Genomic DNA, 13,324 nt, shown 5'->3' on the forward strand with positions numbered 1-13,324 from the left:
GGATGATTGTACAGGATAAAAATGAACTTATCAGCTTAATACCTGTCATCGGTCCATTCGTTGGCATTAACATCTCCTGTCTTCCCATGGGGTCCGTCGGTGGGGCCCGACCAGGCAACCGATAGGAGGCCGTTCTTCTGTGTCCTGTTGCTTGACGGGGACAGCGAAGCCGCATTCGGTTCCTTCAGCGTGAAGTTGGCGTCGGAGGTCGTGAAGTGCCGTTCGTTTCCGTTCTCTTTTTTCGTAAAGCACTGGCAATTATTAAACGAGTGTTTCGTGGGGTGCGTGCGGAGAAATCGACCGACCGACCGGTCTCGAGATCAGGGTTTCTTTCGCGAGAGCGAGGGAGGAATTCGATCGTCCATCGAGAGCTCTCCCGTGTGGGTCGGAAATGGCGATCTGAAGATGACGGTTCCGTCGTGTCTGCTGCTGAGGTTTTCTTGAGCGCCATGGAGGAGGGTTACACTAGTCTTCCCGCCAGTCACTTGCTCGGCTCCGTTCCGGTAATCTTGATTCATCGAGAGGGCCGATTCTTGGCCCGACCAAATGCCTGGTTGTGATCTTTGACACTCTGATCGTTCTAATTCGTGCGGTCACGACGGATCGATTTTGTTCTCTTTGCCCTCGTTAGATTCGTTTTTCCCTGATGTCATCGGATGTGGAAGCTTCGTTGACTTTCTTTTTCTTGATTTTTTTTTTTGTTCTTGGATTTGGAAGTTTGTCTGTGTTTATAAAGAAATCTGTTTCTTGAATCTTCAAGTTTGTTCTGAAAGAAATTAAAGGGATTGAGAAGATTACTCAGTTCTGATTTGATTTGATATCTTCGTATAGGCTGTGATTGCTGAAGACAAGACGACAAGCATCGCTAGTGAAGGTATTGATGCTGTTTGCTATCATGAGTTTCCGTTTGGAATTATCAGGATTAGGGCGAAAGTGATGGTACCTGAGACCAAGTCTGGTTATTTGGGTTTGTTCTTTGACTCTTGGTCTGACTTTAATGCAGCGGCATCAACTGCAAACTTGCATTTGTTTCCACCATCTAATGGAGGCTATCAGGCTCCTGGCACTCCTAGTGGTAACTATTCTGTGCCAAGTATTGTCTGTTTTGAATTGCACTTGTCTCTGTCACGTCCAGGAACTATAAAACTGTTGTCTGGTTAGGATTTCTCCAAAAAGGAAAAAAAAAACAAAATCATTTGGCTGGATAATGATGGCTGCCAGTTGTAGCTTAGATCATAATCTAGATCATGTAGCTTTGTTAGCAGCATGGAATTTTTCAAATAGTGCTTAATATTGAAGTACATCTTGTCTATTGCTTAGCTTGTAAGAATTGCTATTTAAGATTCTTTATTTGTTTCATCAATTTGTTTGATTGTTCCTCAACAAACAATCGTGTGAACAACCTTTGTATATGAAGACCCATGAAGTAATCCATATATCATAAATAAAAAGTGTGACAAGTATCGAGGGTTTGATGAACCTACTGCCATTAGCTTGGGCTTAGGCATTTCGAGTCTTGTTGGTTTAGTTCTATCAGGTTAATGAACTCATGACAATTGGTATCGGACCTTATCTTCTACTAGATATGGTGTTGTGGGAGAGCCTGGGACACCCCAAGTAGTCCCACACTCAAAATGGGAGATCTCAAAATTGAGGAGGAGAGTTGAGAAGAGGATGATGGCAAGTATTCTTAGCTAGCTATCTTTTAAGTTGTCTTGCAAAGAACGAGTGATGTTTAGTTTGTAGCTTGTGACGACTTAATTTATATATATGGATGTGTATTCCGGAAGAAATAGTGTTACCTATTTTACCTACATCTTTATGTGGTTGTCTTCATAAGACATTATTGAGACTGATGTACCAAGCATCTTGTTGTTTAATATCAGGAGCAAACAAGAAACGCAAACTGTGACATAAAGTAAATGGTCATTGACAAATATTAAAGTCACTAAAACAAATATACTTGTATGACCTGTACATGATTCATCTCACCTCTTTTTAAATTGAAAAGGAGTTAAGCTTATCTTGAACATATGCACACAATTCTTGGCTCATCCTTGCATATCTAGCATCTCAGTGTGTTCCAAACATACATATTCTGGCAAGCATGCTATGTCAACTGTTATCCTTTCTAACAGTTACAAAAAGCATTGTCTATAAAATAGTTACAAAAAGAATCGGTCAGTTTTTTTTTTTTTTTTCCAGTCAGGTTATTTGAAAAGGATAATAAAGTCAGCTAGACACTATGGTAAGATCTTAAAAGTATATTCATGAAGTCACTTGTGCTATTACCTGCAACATAGCGTATACGTCGAGATTGGTATCTGATGCAAAAACCTATATTCGCTCTCACATTATAGGTACTGATATGTGGTATAAAGTGGTTCAAGTTAACACCACTTTTCTCGGATGCTTCCTTTGGAAACTGGTCTGCCTTGTCCAAGCTAAAACCCATGAAAATTTATTACTGAATGTGCAGTGGACAAAAGAGATCTTGCTAAGAAACTAGGTCAATGAGACATCTGAATTTGAATTGTCACTGCAATACAACTTATGTTGTATAGTCTACTAATCCCATAGGTCTTACTGTGGTAACGGTAAACTGATCCTTTTTCTGTTTCTGATGCAGTAGAAATATCTAATACGGACGTTTTAATTGCTAGGCATGTCAGAATCAATATGTCAAACTTGGTGAGTTGTTACACCACAATTAGAGTACATTTTGTTACACTCATTTTAAAGATTGTATGTTTTGTTTCCAACTGACAAGGAGAAAGATATTTTAAAAGGGAAAGTATTGTGCATCATTACATGTTTTTAGTTCCTACATGCGCCAGAATCTGCATATCAAGCTTATGTTATTAAATCCAGAAGTGCTCATCCTTTTGCGATGCTTATGTTAAAGATTCTAATGTTTGGTATTTCCAAGTAAAATATATGGCTGGACATGGCTTTTAAATTTCTATGTACTTCAATAAATCCGGTTGTACTTAGTTTGGGTACTTTTACATTTATTTCCTTTTATGTTTGTTCATGAATCTTCTATTATTACAGAACACATGCTGTCACTTTGGGTGTATTTAAGGCAACTTATAGTTGTATATTTTTATGATTGCTGTTACATTGAATATGCATTGGTGAGAGCCTTCTTTTCTAGATGGCATTTGTTTTATGATTCTTACATTTAGTGGTTCGATTTTTACCATTGTATGTTTCTTGTTGATGCAGGTGCTGATGAACAAACGACATCTAGTTGGCAAGGAGTATTTAGCATTTCGTCATATAGTTCATACTTCAATGTTGATACTGATGTTGTGGTGGAGAGAATCATCAGTTCAGTGTACCCTATGAATGACTTCTACAGGAAGATTGATGGTAATCCTGATCTGTAAGTTGCTATCAAACAAATATTACAGCCTGTATATGATTTATTGATGCTTATTATTTCTACCCAATGAGAGTTCTTTCTGACACAAAGTATGGATGTCTTGTTTCATGGATGTAGATTTTTAGCAGGACCTGTACATCTATATCTTGTTATCATTTCTTTATCTTTTTGGTTATCAGCTTGTATACCAACACAGTTTCATTGTTGTTAATCGACATGTGAACAAATATGATTTTTGTTTCCTGACAATTCTTTATTCCAATATAGTGAGGTGATCTCTTGCATGAATATAGCCACTATTGAGCAGGACTCCTTACATATAATCACCTTGCAATATGTTTTGTTTGTTTAGAGGTGTGGCTGCAACTTTGTTGGTCTGGCCAGGGTTGAAGGTCAACTTAGTCCAATCCAACTCTCAACAATGCAAATAATATCTAGTATCTGACCACAAGTGGGTCTGATTGGTGGGTTTGTTTTGGCTCAGCTGACTTCAGTTCTGTGATACCAGAGCTATATGAAAGGTATCAAATGTGGTAGTAAGAAAACAATTGTACATCATGAAAATCTCATTATGAGTTGGATTTGGACTGCCATAACCAATTAATCAAGGCAAATTGTTACCAACCCAAACATCAAACTCAAGATGCATAAACCAAACTACTATAATGGATGGATTGGGTTAAATGGGTTTATGGTTCAAATCAACCAAGTTGCAACCATGCAGGAGTTTAGTTCAAGCTCTCTTGTCTGTAACATGCGTCCCTCTCTTGACTGGCTTGATTTTTTGTTATTTCTCAAGTCTGTTTTTGCTTACATCTCAAACATATGGATCTTTGCAGATATGGTCCTATTTGGATATCAGCTACGTTGATGTTCATGCTTGCTGCTCTTGGAAATTTTGGCACTTACCTGATGAAAAAAAGAAACGATTCAAGTACCACATGGACATTTGATGTGACTTATGTAGAGTGGTCAGCATGTGCAATATTTGGCTATATGCTTGCTGTACCTGCTGCATTTTACTTCTTGCTCCAGTATTTTGGATTTAGAACAAGCCTCGTACGTCTCTGGTGCATGTGGGGTTATTCTTTGTTCATCTTTATGCCCATTTGTGTGAGTATCTTTTCCGCGATGTCTGTTGCTTTAGTAAAATTTGATGAATAAGCAAAGTACATAAAGTTCACAGGATGATGCCAAATGGTCTGCTTTTACTTGTGGCTACTCTATCCAACCCTAGCGCACACACACAAACATGTTAATAATTCCATAACAACGTATAACTATGGCACTTTGATAGTTGATAAGACAAATTAGTAGATGTGGATCAGTAGAAGGTGATCTTAGTCTGTTTCGCTGATGGGATATTACTAAATAGAACTACGTTATATTAAAAGGTGCTAGTAGAAACTATTGGAGATGATGATTTCAGAATCAGTAGTACAAGTAATTTTTATGTGAGTGATTACTGAACATAGATTGACTCATGCCACATGACATTAGTTGAATAAAAAAAATGGAGTACTTTTAACTTTTCTTAATCTTTTACTTGTGTGGCATACTTAAGTATGTAACATATATAATGGGACAAAATAAAAAGAAACAGACATTTTCCACGCAAAATGCTGTAATTTTTAACTCCCGTTTGTTTTTAAGCTTGTATAGGATTATGATTATTCCTCACCAGCTGATTATTTGTTCTGTAAAAAAAAATATATTCCAGTTGTTGCTGGTTGTTCCTGTTGAGCTTTTCCGGTGGATCATCATACTCCTCGCTGGCATTGCTTCATCTTGGTTCATTGCTGTGAACCTGAAAGCTTATACTCAATCTAGTGATCTGATGATGTTAATTGTTGGCGCTATGGTATTGCAGTTTGCTTTAGCTCTTTTCATCAAGATGTTCTTCTTCCCATAAGTCTGTCAACAAGGATTTTCCTGTGTGCAACCTCTGTTATTTGCTTTTATAGGTAAGCCTCTACCTTCATATATTGCTGATGATTTCTTTTGAAGGTTATTTCATATTTGCACACTGTAATTCGACATGGGTCCTTTTTAATATTCTAAGGGTGTCCACACTTTTAAGGTACCAAAGTATGTTTGATGTTTAGAAGGTGTCTCATTAGCCATCAATATATCGTGTTGCTTATTTTATAATATGGCAACTTGGGTGCCATGAAAAAAAAAAATATTTGAATCATCTCACCTGCTTGCGAATTTATGGACTTAGCTACCATCTTTTTTAATGCTAAAATAACTCCATTTTTAATTTATTCAATATACCTTCCATATGTGGTTCGACTTGTTCCATTGGCTTTACTGTAATTTATCAGAATGCGTGATTTGCATCAATCTCAATTTAAATTGCCCCTAAAATTCACAGGTTTGCCTGAAGAAGCACTATATTGGTTGATGAATTCAAACTCTTCTAAGTTATCGCCGGTGGTCTTGAAGATGCACTTGTTTGCTTGAACCACAGAACACCTTGGCATGGAAGCAACATGATGTATCTGTTTGACAAATCAGTTCGCCGTGAGGAAACATCAAGCTTCTGTATTATGATCAGTCGTCGTATCAGATATGCTGTGAACTTTTTCTCTCTACATGAAGTAGTCCTTTTGCTTGTTTTCTTCTGCTGGGTGATGTGACGAGCATTTTAGGATCCTACACTCTGCTACTAGGCTATTGAGATTTTTTTTTTCCCTCTTTTGAGAGTGTTACTATGGGTATACAAATGGATGTTACCTTTTAGAAGACGGTTGACGGATTGATATATAGTTCATCGTGATCATATTTTTGCCCTATTTTTCTGTTTGTTACTGTAATTAGTCTATCCAACTTGTTTCTACAAGTGATCATTGTTAATTGTCGTTGACCGCAAAATTGTTTTCTGCCCTATTTTTCTGTTTGTTACTGTAATTAGTCTATCCAACTTGTTTCTGCAAGTGATCGTTGTTAATTGTTGTTGACCGCAAAATCTTTTTCCTTATTTTTTTCCCATTTTGTGGAAATCGTATTTAGCAGACAAAATATTGGTTGGAGTCTCGATCACTGATCTGTGCCTCAGACTCTAACAAATTGGCACCAGTTTGTCAAACTTTTCATTCAACACCAGCGAATCTATGGAACAATAAATTGATATTTAATCAGCAAGGGGGACAAAAAATACGTGCACCGGAATGCCTCCAATTATTTCCATGGCTACCAGTAATCTCAGTATAGATGATGAACTGTTAAGTAGTAAAAGTCCAAGTTGATAGGAGGACAAACCACAATTTGGCTGCTTGGACGATGCTGACTGTCCAAGTTAACATCATCTCTTCCCGTCATCATATATTAATGCAATTTTCCTGCAACGGAGTGGAGGAGAGTGCTCGAATCACTCGTCACCGTAAGATGTGAATGCATTCAGTTGCTTCATACCAATCGGCAGTAGCAGCCATGGGTTACTCTCTCGAGGCGAAACACCCCAAGTGTTTGTTTTGGGACCGTAAGCTCTCGATCACGACGGGTTCATGCCATTATAGTCGCGGTAACACTTGGTCTGTAGCGTTCGCCTTCGCCTGTCGCGGAGAAAGCCATGTCCACGAGTACTTTCTACGCTGGAAGTTCCTGCCCAAGAACTTGCTGCAGCTATAATGGAAGGAAGACCGAGAAAGCCACGACAGCGAAAGAGCAAGATTCCAAGAACTATCAATTCAATCTCGCTTGGTATTCTAATTTTGATCAAGTCATCACGACGAACAACCACAAGAAATGGAAGGCCAGCATTGAACCTGTAACGAAATAATGAATCGATGGTACGAGTCTTTCTCGGATATGTCCACATCATATACACTTCCAATTCCTGCATTCAACTCATATTAACTGCCGCTTGTGAATCAAAAACATGATGTTCCACTTTGTTCACTCAGCTAACAATTCAACTTGCCACAACAACGATTTGATAGATGGCTTATGACAGAAAATAGCTTTATCGTTATCCTTTGCATGTTTCATTACAAAAGTAGAGCAGAATGAGAAAGAAGAACGAAAAAGACGCATCCAACAAGCTTACAGAAAATTACAAAGTTTGTCTTGTACCGGAGACAAGCTTGTATCTACAGGTATAACACCGAAAAGAAGAAGCACCCATAAACTAGCAGCCTGACGCAAAGCTAATGGCTACTACACTTGCAGGGACTAGGAAATAAAAACAGGCACAAGCAACATCCATGGCTGTGACGAACCATCCTCCAGTGCAATTTATTCTTCTCACATGACTATCTCAGGCTTCAATATGCTTGATTTAATCTCTTTATGTGGGAGAACAACGCCTCCGTTGCTGTATACCTCATCGGAAACATGCACATCTTCCCCGAGGATGGTCATATTTTCGATACGTGCCCACTGCCCCACCGTGGAGTGCCACCCAATGATGCTGCTGGAGACGCATGAGTGCTTCTTGATGCGAACTCCCCGCATCACCGTGCACCTTGACAGCCTAACTCCAGACTCGATCACACAGCCAGGACCAATGGCAACATCTGGTCCAATGAGGCATCCTTCCCCTATCACGGCATTCTCATGCACCAATACGTTCCCAACGATATGTGGGCCAGCAGCTAACCTAGATGGTGCTTTCTTCCTTAGAGAGTCCAAATAGAGCCGCAGTCCCGTAATGTAGTCCTTTGGCTGTCCAACGTCCATCCAGAAACCTGGTAGGACCATGGCATAGAGCTTCTGGCCTGCAGAAATTTTTGGGAAGACTTCCTTCTCGATCGAGGTTGGTCTCAGCTCAATATGGTCTAAGACAGATGGATTCAACAAGTAAATCCCAGCATTGATCTTGTTGCCTACAAATATTTTTGGCTTCTCCACGAATCTATCAACCCTTCCAGTTTCTTCATCCATAACAACAACACCATATTTTGATGGCTCGTCGACCTATCGGATATAAAAAAGTTCAGGTTGCATACTTGCATGTAATGGGTAAATGAACGAGTGACGAGCAATATACCTTGGTCACCATTATCGTCGCCTCCCCACCATGGGATTTGTGGAACTGAATTAGTTCAGCAAATGGGTATTCACTTATGACATCACTGTTAAGGACAAAGAAGGGCTCCCCGGAACCATCCACTAGCTTGTCTCTGGCTAAAGCCAGGGGACCAGCCGTTCCTAGTGGTTCAGTCTCTTGCGAGCAGGTAATTTTAATTCCAAGCTTATCCTCAAAATCCTTCAAGAAATTAATCATAACCTGAAAAAAAAAGCTGTAAAATGTGAATGCAGAGACTAAAAAGGCTGATGGAAAGAGATGGATGACTTTATCTTGTACCTCCGGACGATAATTAATGGCCAAAATGACTTCAGTCACTCCAACATCCTTCAGAGCTTCAATCTGACCAAAAGTGTTACAGACTATTGGTTGAAGAAATTAATTAATCAAAATGTCATGAACAGACACCTAACAACACACTGATTCCAACAAGCAAGAGTTTCATAAATGATTTCTGATGGAGAAGCAGCACTTTACAAGAATGCTATTGAATTCACATGAAATTAATAGGCAAAACCAGATTTATTCTTTTAATATACTGGATGCAAATATAACTTTTTTTCACGTAAGCCAGGAAAGAAAAAAAGCAATCAAAAGAAAGGTTTGGCTATGAAGATATACACCTAATTGACTAAGTACCATTAAAATCTCAACTTTGAAAAGGCGAATGCAATATCTCAAGTGACAATCATTAAATTAATAAAATAGAATCAAAAGTAAAATAGTCATAATTGACCAAATGCGTCGGTCAGCTTAGGCTACTGATTTCCAACATTGAGATGTGTAGTAGTTGTGGAAAAGTTTCCCTTTTTTCTTTGGGTAACAAATATGCCATTTGGGAACTTAAAACAAAATGCTGAAGTTAAATCAAGTGATCAGGCCAATTAACATTAAAACTGATTCTGTTTCCCTGTTTCTTTAAGCAGCAACATTGCAGAAAGCACATACCTGATGGAGGATCATCGGTTTGTTAGCAAAATCTACAAGCGGCTTTGGGAAACTGAGAGTCAAAGGTCGGAGGCGAGTGCCAAATCCTCCGACAAGAATGAGTGCCTTCATGGTTTATAGTTTCCTCTATTTCCCTGTTGATCAGATCAAAGATCTCAAGAATGTACAGCTAACCAAATATAAGAAGCAAACCACAGTATTCCTAGTTATTATCCTGCCGTGCACAAGGAGAAATGTTCCTTGATGCAACTCTATTCTGACAACTGTATGATAAGAAAGACCAGTTTTTAATGAAGGATTACAGAACCTTCAAACTGCAGAAAGGTGTCAGTATTATGGGCAAAATTTTCTTCAATTGCTACAGAAGAGATCACATTGTCTTAAGACTCTCAACAAGCAACAAATCAAACAACTAAGGAACAAAAATGGTATCATTGAGAAGCAAATTGTTGGTATGTTCCAGCTGGCTCCAAAGATGGAACTATAGATTCTAGCTATAAAGCACAGGCTGGATTCATCAACAGGGAAGCTGACTTATTTGATCATATCCTTATACTTGTAGTGTAAGCTTTAAGAATAAATGCAAAGCCCAGTTGTCACTAATAGGTAGGTAGCCTTATCAGAAGCCCTTTTGTCAAGTTGCTCGATTTAAACTTCGGATCTGGTGTAATCGTGACAAGCTCCACCAAGATGAACACAGCAAAGTTCAAGCTTGCAATCTTGACTCATTAAATACCAACTTAATTCACATTAATTATGAAAAATTGTGCTTAACAAGAGAGCAACCAGACGAAGAAGCAGTCAGAAATATTGGAAAAAGAAAAACAATTTCAGAGAACAAGATAATTCAACGAGATCTGGCCAAGAACTTCCAAACTTTACGCCAAGCAGAAAACTTTTCTGTAGATCATCCCAGAAATAAAAGAGTAACAAGAGCACATACAAGGATGCAAAAGTAAGCAACCTCAATTTAATCAGGTTATCATTTCCAAAATCGATTCTTCTCCCCAAAACTACTAAATCGAACGATATAAACACCCCCCCAACTGCCAAAACCCGAAATCGAACCGCACGACAAAGATGTCAACCTAAAGCACGACGGTTCCTCCAACCTAAAAAATTTCCGCGAATTTCACGTCCACCTCGGCATCGAGAACCCTAATCTGAATTTGCGACCCAACCAAGCAGAAGATCGAGAACGCGCGGGATCGGAACCAAGATCCAGCTTAAAGAAAAGCAAAACAAACGCGATCCCACAAAAGAAGAGGGGAGACATCTCACCAAAAAGAGATCTTGGTTGGAGTTTCCGGCAGCAGGGCGCAGATCTCGGCGACAAAGAACCGACCACTATTCCGCTCTCCCTCCTCTCCCTATCGAGAAATCGAAGGGAGAAGACAAAGGGACTCGACAGACGATGCGAAGCGAAGGGCCGAGACACGACCGCAACCAATACCACCCCTTCCCTTTTATAGCACCCGCCGGACTTAAGCTTTTACCCCCACCTTTTTTTTTCTTTTCCTTAAATAGGAAAAATATATAATCCCTTTTTTGCCCTTTTTCATTTTGCTGAAATATAGGTATATTAGACATGATAATTATTTTAGCTAACTCAGTGGCAGATAGTTTCCCACGTGGCACATTGTATCATTTTATTTTCATAAAATTAAAGGCTTGAAATCTCATTTTATATGTTTGTAAATATTATATATATATATATATATATATATATATATATATATATATATAACATCTTATACGCTATTTAATAAATTTTTTTTCTTTTTTTAAATAATAATAATAATAATAATAATAAATTTTATAATATGAAAAGAAACTTCAAATTGTTCTTATTCCATAACTACTAACAAGGAATCAGTCTACCTTTGACTTCATACAAGTCATAATTGTACGAAAAAAAAACTGATACATAAAGGAAAGAATACTTGAAAAATTATTAGAGGTATTTGAATACGGATTGAATGATAAGTTTTATTAGACAATAAGAAATAATTATAAGCGTAGACGAAAGGAAAAAATAAATAAATTAAACACTAAACATCGGTAACAATGGACTGAAGTGAGGAGTATGAATTCATTTGATGTAATCTTCTTCTATATTAGGAGATAAAATGAACTCTTTAATACGAGGAAAAGGGATGAACAAGTCAAAGTTTCACCTTCACCAACCTTCAACTGGAGATAGGCTGTCATTCTTGGACTGTATGCAATAGAAAAACGCATTACCGAGGCTTCCAAAGGCCTAATCACATGGCAATCATCTAATGACGAGGCTTTCAAAGGCCAAATCACATGGCCATCGATCATCATGTAATGACTGTGTCAAGAGAGATCAGAGAAGTTTTCAAAGCTTTTCTAGAGATTCCAAGGGGTCTACTAATATTGCTTGATCTAAAGTTAGAGGTCAGCGTTGACCTTGTTACAGCCATTTGCATCACCAATTTCCATGTAAATATTACTTCTCATGCTTTGGATGACTTGCTCAATAATATAGCATAGTAATTTCATATCCAGCTGGCATTTCTTAAATCAAAAGATGTGAAGATGTATCTTAATTGTTATGATCATATAGAATAAATATTATGGCTTGAAATAGGATGCTCACACAAAGGTCTCTTTGTGATGGAGGCTTCCTCCTGCAATCCATAATGTTTGCAGAAATAATTGTGTACCACTCACTATATGGTGGTCTCTATGTAAAATTATTTGTGCAGGAGATGCTCACACTAACACTCTCTTCATCATTCATGTGAGACCAATAATTTCATCACACAATGATAATAGTGAGACATTCATTCTTTGGGCCTTAAAACATGAAGACAAAATGTGTTTTGGGTAGGAGTTTGGAGGAAGTAATCAAAAGACAGAAAGCACGATACAATGTATTTGCCTGTTTCTGTTCAATTAATGTTTGTGATTACATATATATAATGCAATTGGTACAACCAAAAGATGAAAAGAATTAGCAGTGCAGTAGGGATTCTTATCAAACACCAAAAAAAGAACCTCATGACCACATTGATGCAAGTGGTCAACAGACTGAGTGCTTGTACTGTACATAACACTGGTGGTGAAGAGTGAACTGACTGATGTGCTTGTTCTTAGTTTGATTAATCTTAAAGTACCCATGGATTAGAGTCTAATCTGATCCATTTGAAAGAATGAATAAAGTGCTGCATTCAGCTCTCAGAACTGTAGAGATGTGCTTATTCTTGGTTTGATGAATCTTAGAAGTATTCACATATTAGACTCTAATTTGATCTATTTGGAAGAATAAATAAAAAGTGTTGCATTCAGCTCTTCTTGGTCTGATTAATCTCAAAGGACCCACATATTAGATTCTGATCTGATCCATTTGGAAGAATGAACAAAGTGCTGGATTCAGCTCTCAGAACTATGGAGATGTGCTTATTCTTGGTCTGATTAATCTCAAAGTACCCACAGATTAGATTCTAATCTGATCTATTTGGAAGAATGAATAAACTGTTGCATTTGTGGAGATGTGCTTATTAGACTCTGATCTAATCCATTTGGAAGAATGAATAAAGTGCTGTATTCAGCTCTCAGAACTGTGGAGATGTTCTGATTAATCTCAAAGTACCCACAGATTAGACTCTGATCTGATCCATTTGGAAAAATGAACAAAGTGATGCATTTAGCTTTCAGAACTATGGAGAGGTGCTTATTCTTAATCTGATTATCTTAAAGTACCCACAAATTAGACTCTCATCGATACCGATAGATACCGATACCGATACATATAAAACTTGATTTGCTGCTTTAAGCACAAATTTGCTCTATGAGAACTAATACAAGAAAAAAATGCAGTTTCTCTCACAGGAATCCAAAGGATTCTGTGGAATAATATGGTCTCTAAACACACTAAGACAGAAATCACAAGATTATTGATTGGGTTTGTAAGATTGTGACCTTTTCAT

The 13,324-nt window shown here is 37.9% G+C and overlaps 2 protein-coding genes across 3 annotated transcripts; one reads left to right on the top strand and one right to left on the bottom strand.

The window, feature by feature from the left end:
• The first annotated feature begins 186 nt into the window (after positions 1–186).
• LOC135581588 (uncharacterized) lies at positions 187–6,186 on the top strand. 2 transcript variants are annotated; one of them, XM_065114867.1, is made up of 7 exons: positions 187–503; positions 832–874; positions 1,004–1,075; positions 3,229–3,388; positions 4,228–4,501; positions 5,109–5,352; positions 5,862–6,186. In XM_065114867.1, the coding sequence occupies exons 1-6, from the start codon at positions 450–452 to the stop codon at positions 5,298–5,300; spliced, it is 795 nt and encodes a 264-aa protein (XP_064970939.1). In that variant the 5' UTR covers positions 187–449; the 3' UTR covers positions 5,301–5,352; positions 5,862–6,186. The 2 variants fall into 2 exon arrangements, with proteins under 2 accessions (XP_064970939.1, XP_064970940.1); XM_065114868.1 differs by having other exon boundaries at positions 200–503; positions 5,766–6,186.
• A 1,213-nt stretch (positions 6,187–7,399) lies between these two features.
• LOC135615841 (probable mannose-1-phosphate guanylyltransferase 3) lies at positions 7,400–10,816 on the bottom strand. Its single transcript, XM_065114866.1, has 5 exons — positions 10,650–10,816; positions 9,369–9,502; positions 8,700–8,762; positions 8,382–8,621; positions 7,400–8,308 (listed from the first exon to the last, which is right to left on the bottom strand). The coding sequence occupies exons 2-5, from the start codon at positions 9,477–9,479 to the stop codon at positions 7,637–7,639; spliced, it is 1,086 nt and encodes a 361-aa protein (XP_064970938.1). The 5' UTR covers positions 9,480–9,502; positions 10,650–10,816; the 3' UTR covers positions 7,400–7,636.
• Positions 10,817–13,324: the final 2,508 nt, after the last annotated feature.

Source organism: Musa acuminata, chromosome BXJ2-6, assembly GCF_036884655.1.
Source record: "Musa acuminata AAA Group cultivar baxijiao chromosome BXJ2-6, Cavendish_Baxijiao_AAA, whole genome shotgun sequence".
In the NCBI taxonomy this organism is placed as follows: Eukaryota; Viridiplantae; Streptophyta; class Magnoliopsida; order Zingiberales; family Musaceae; genus Musa; species Musa acuminata.

What these genes read in the sequence shown, in the direction of transcription:
- LOC135581588 (XM_065114867.1), top strand. Translation starts at nt 450, where the DNA reads ATGGAGGAGGGTTACACTAGTCTTCCCGCCAGTCACTTGCTCGGCTCC. An exon ending in GACAAGCATCGCTAGTGAAG is followed by an intron (nt 875 to 1,003) that starts GTATTGATGCTG and finishes ACTTTAATGCAG; the next exon opens with CGGCATCAACTGCAAACTTG. An exon ending in GGCTCCTGGCACTCCTAGTG is followed by an intron (nt 1,076 to 3,228) that starts GTAACTATTCTG and finishes TTGTTGATGCAG; the next exon opens with GTGCTGATGAACAAACGACA.
- LOC135615841 (XM_065114866.1), bottom strand. Translation starts at nt 9,479, where the DNA reads ATGAAGGCACTCATTCTTGTCGGAGGATTTGGCACTCGCCTCCGACCT. An exon ending in AACCGATGATCCTCCATCAG is followed by an intron (nt 8,763 to 9,368) that starts GTATGTGCTTTC and finishes ACTTTTGGTCAG; the next exon opens with ATTGAAGCTCTGAAGGATGT. An exon ending in CCATTAATTATCGTCCGGAG is followed by an intron (nt 8,622 to 8,699) that starts GTACAAGATAAA and finishes TTTTTTTTTCAG; the next exon opens with GTTATGATTAATTTCTTGAA.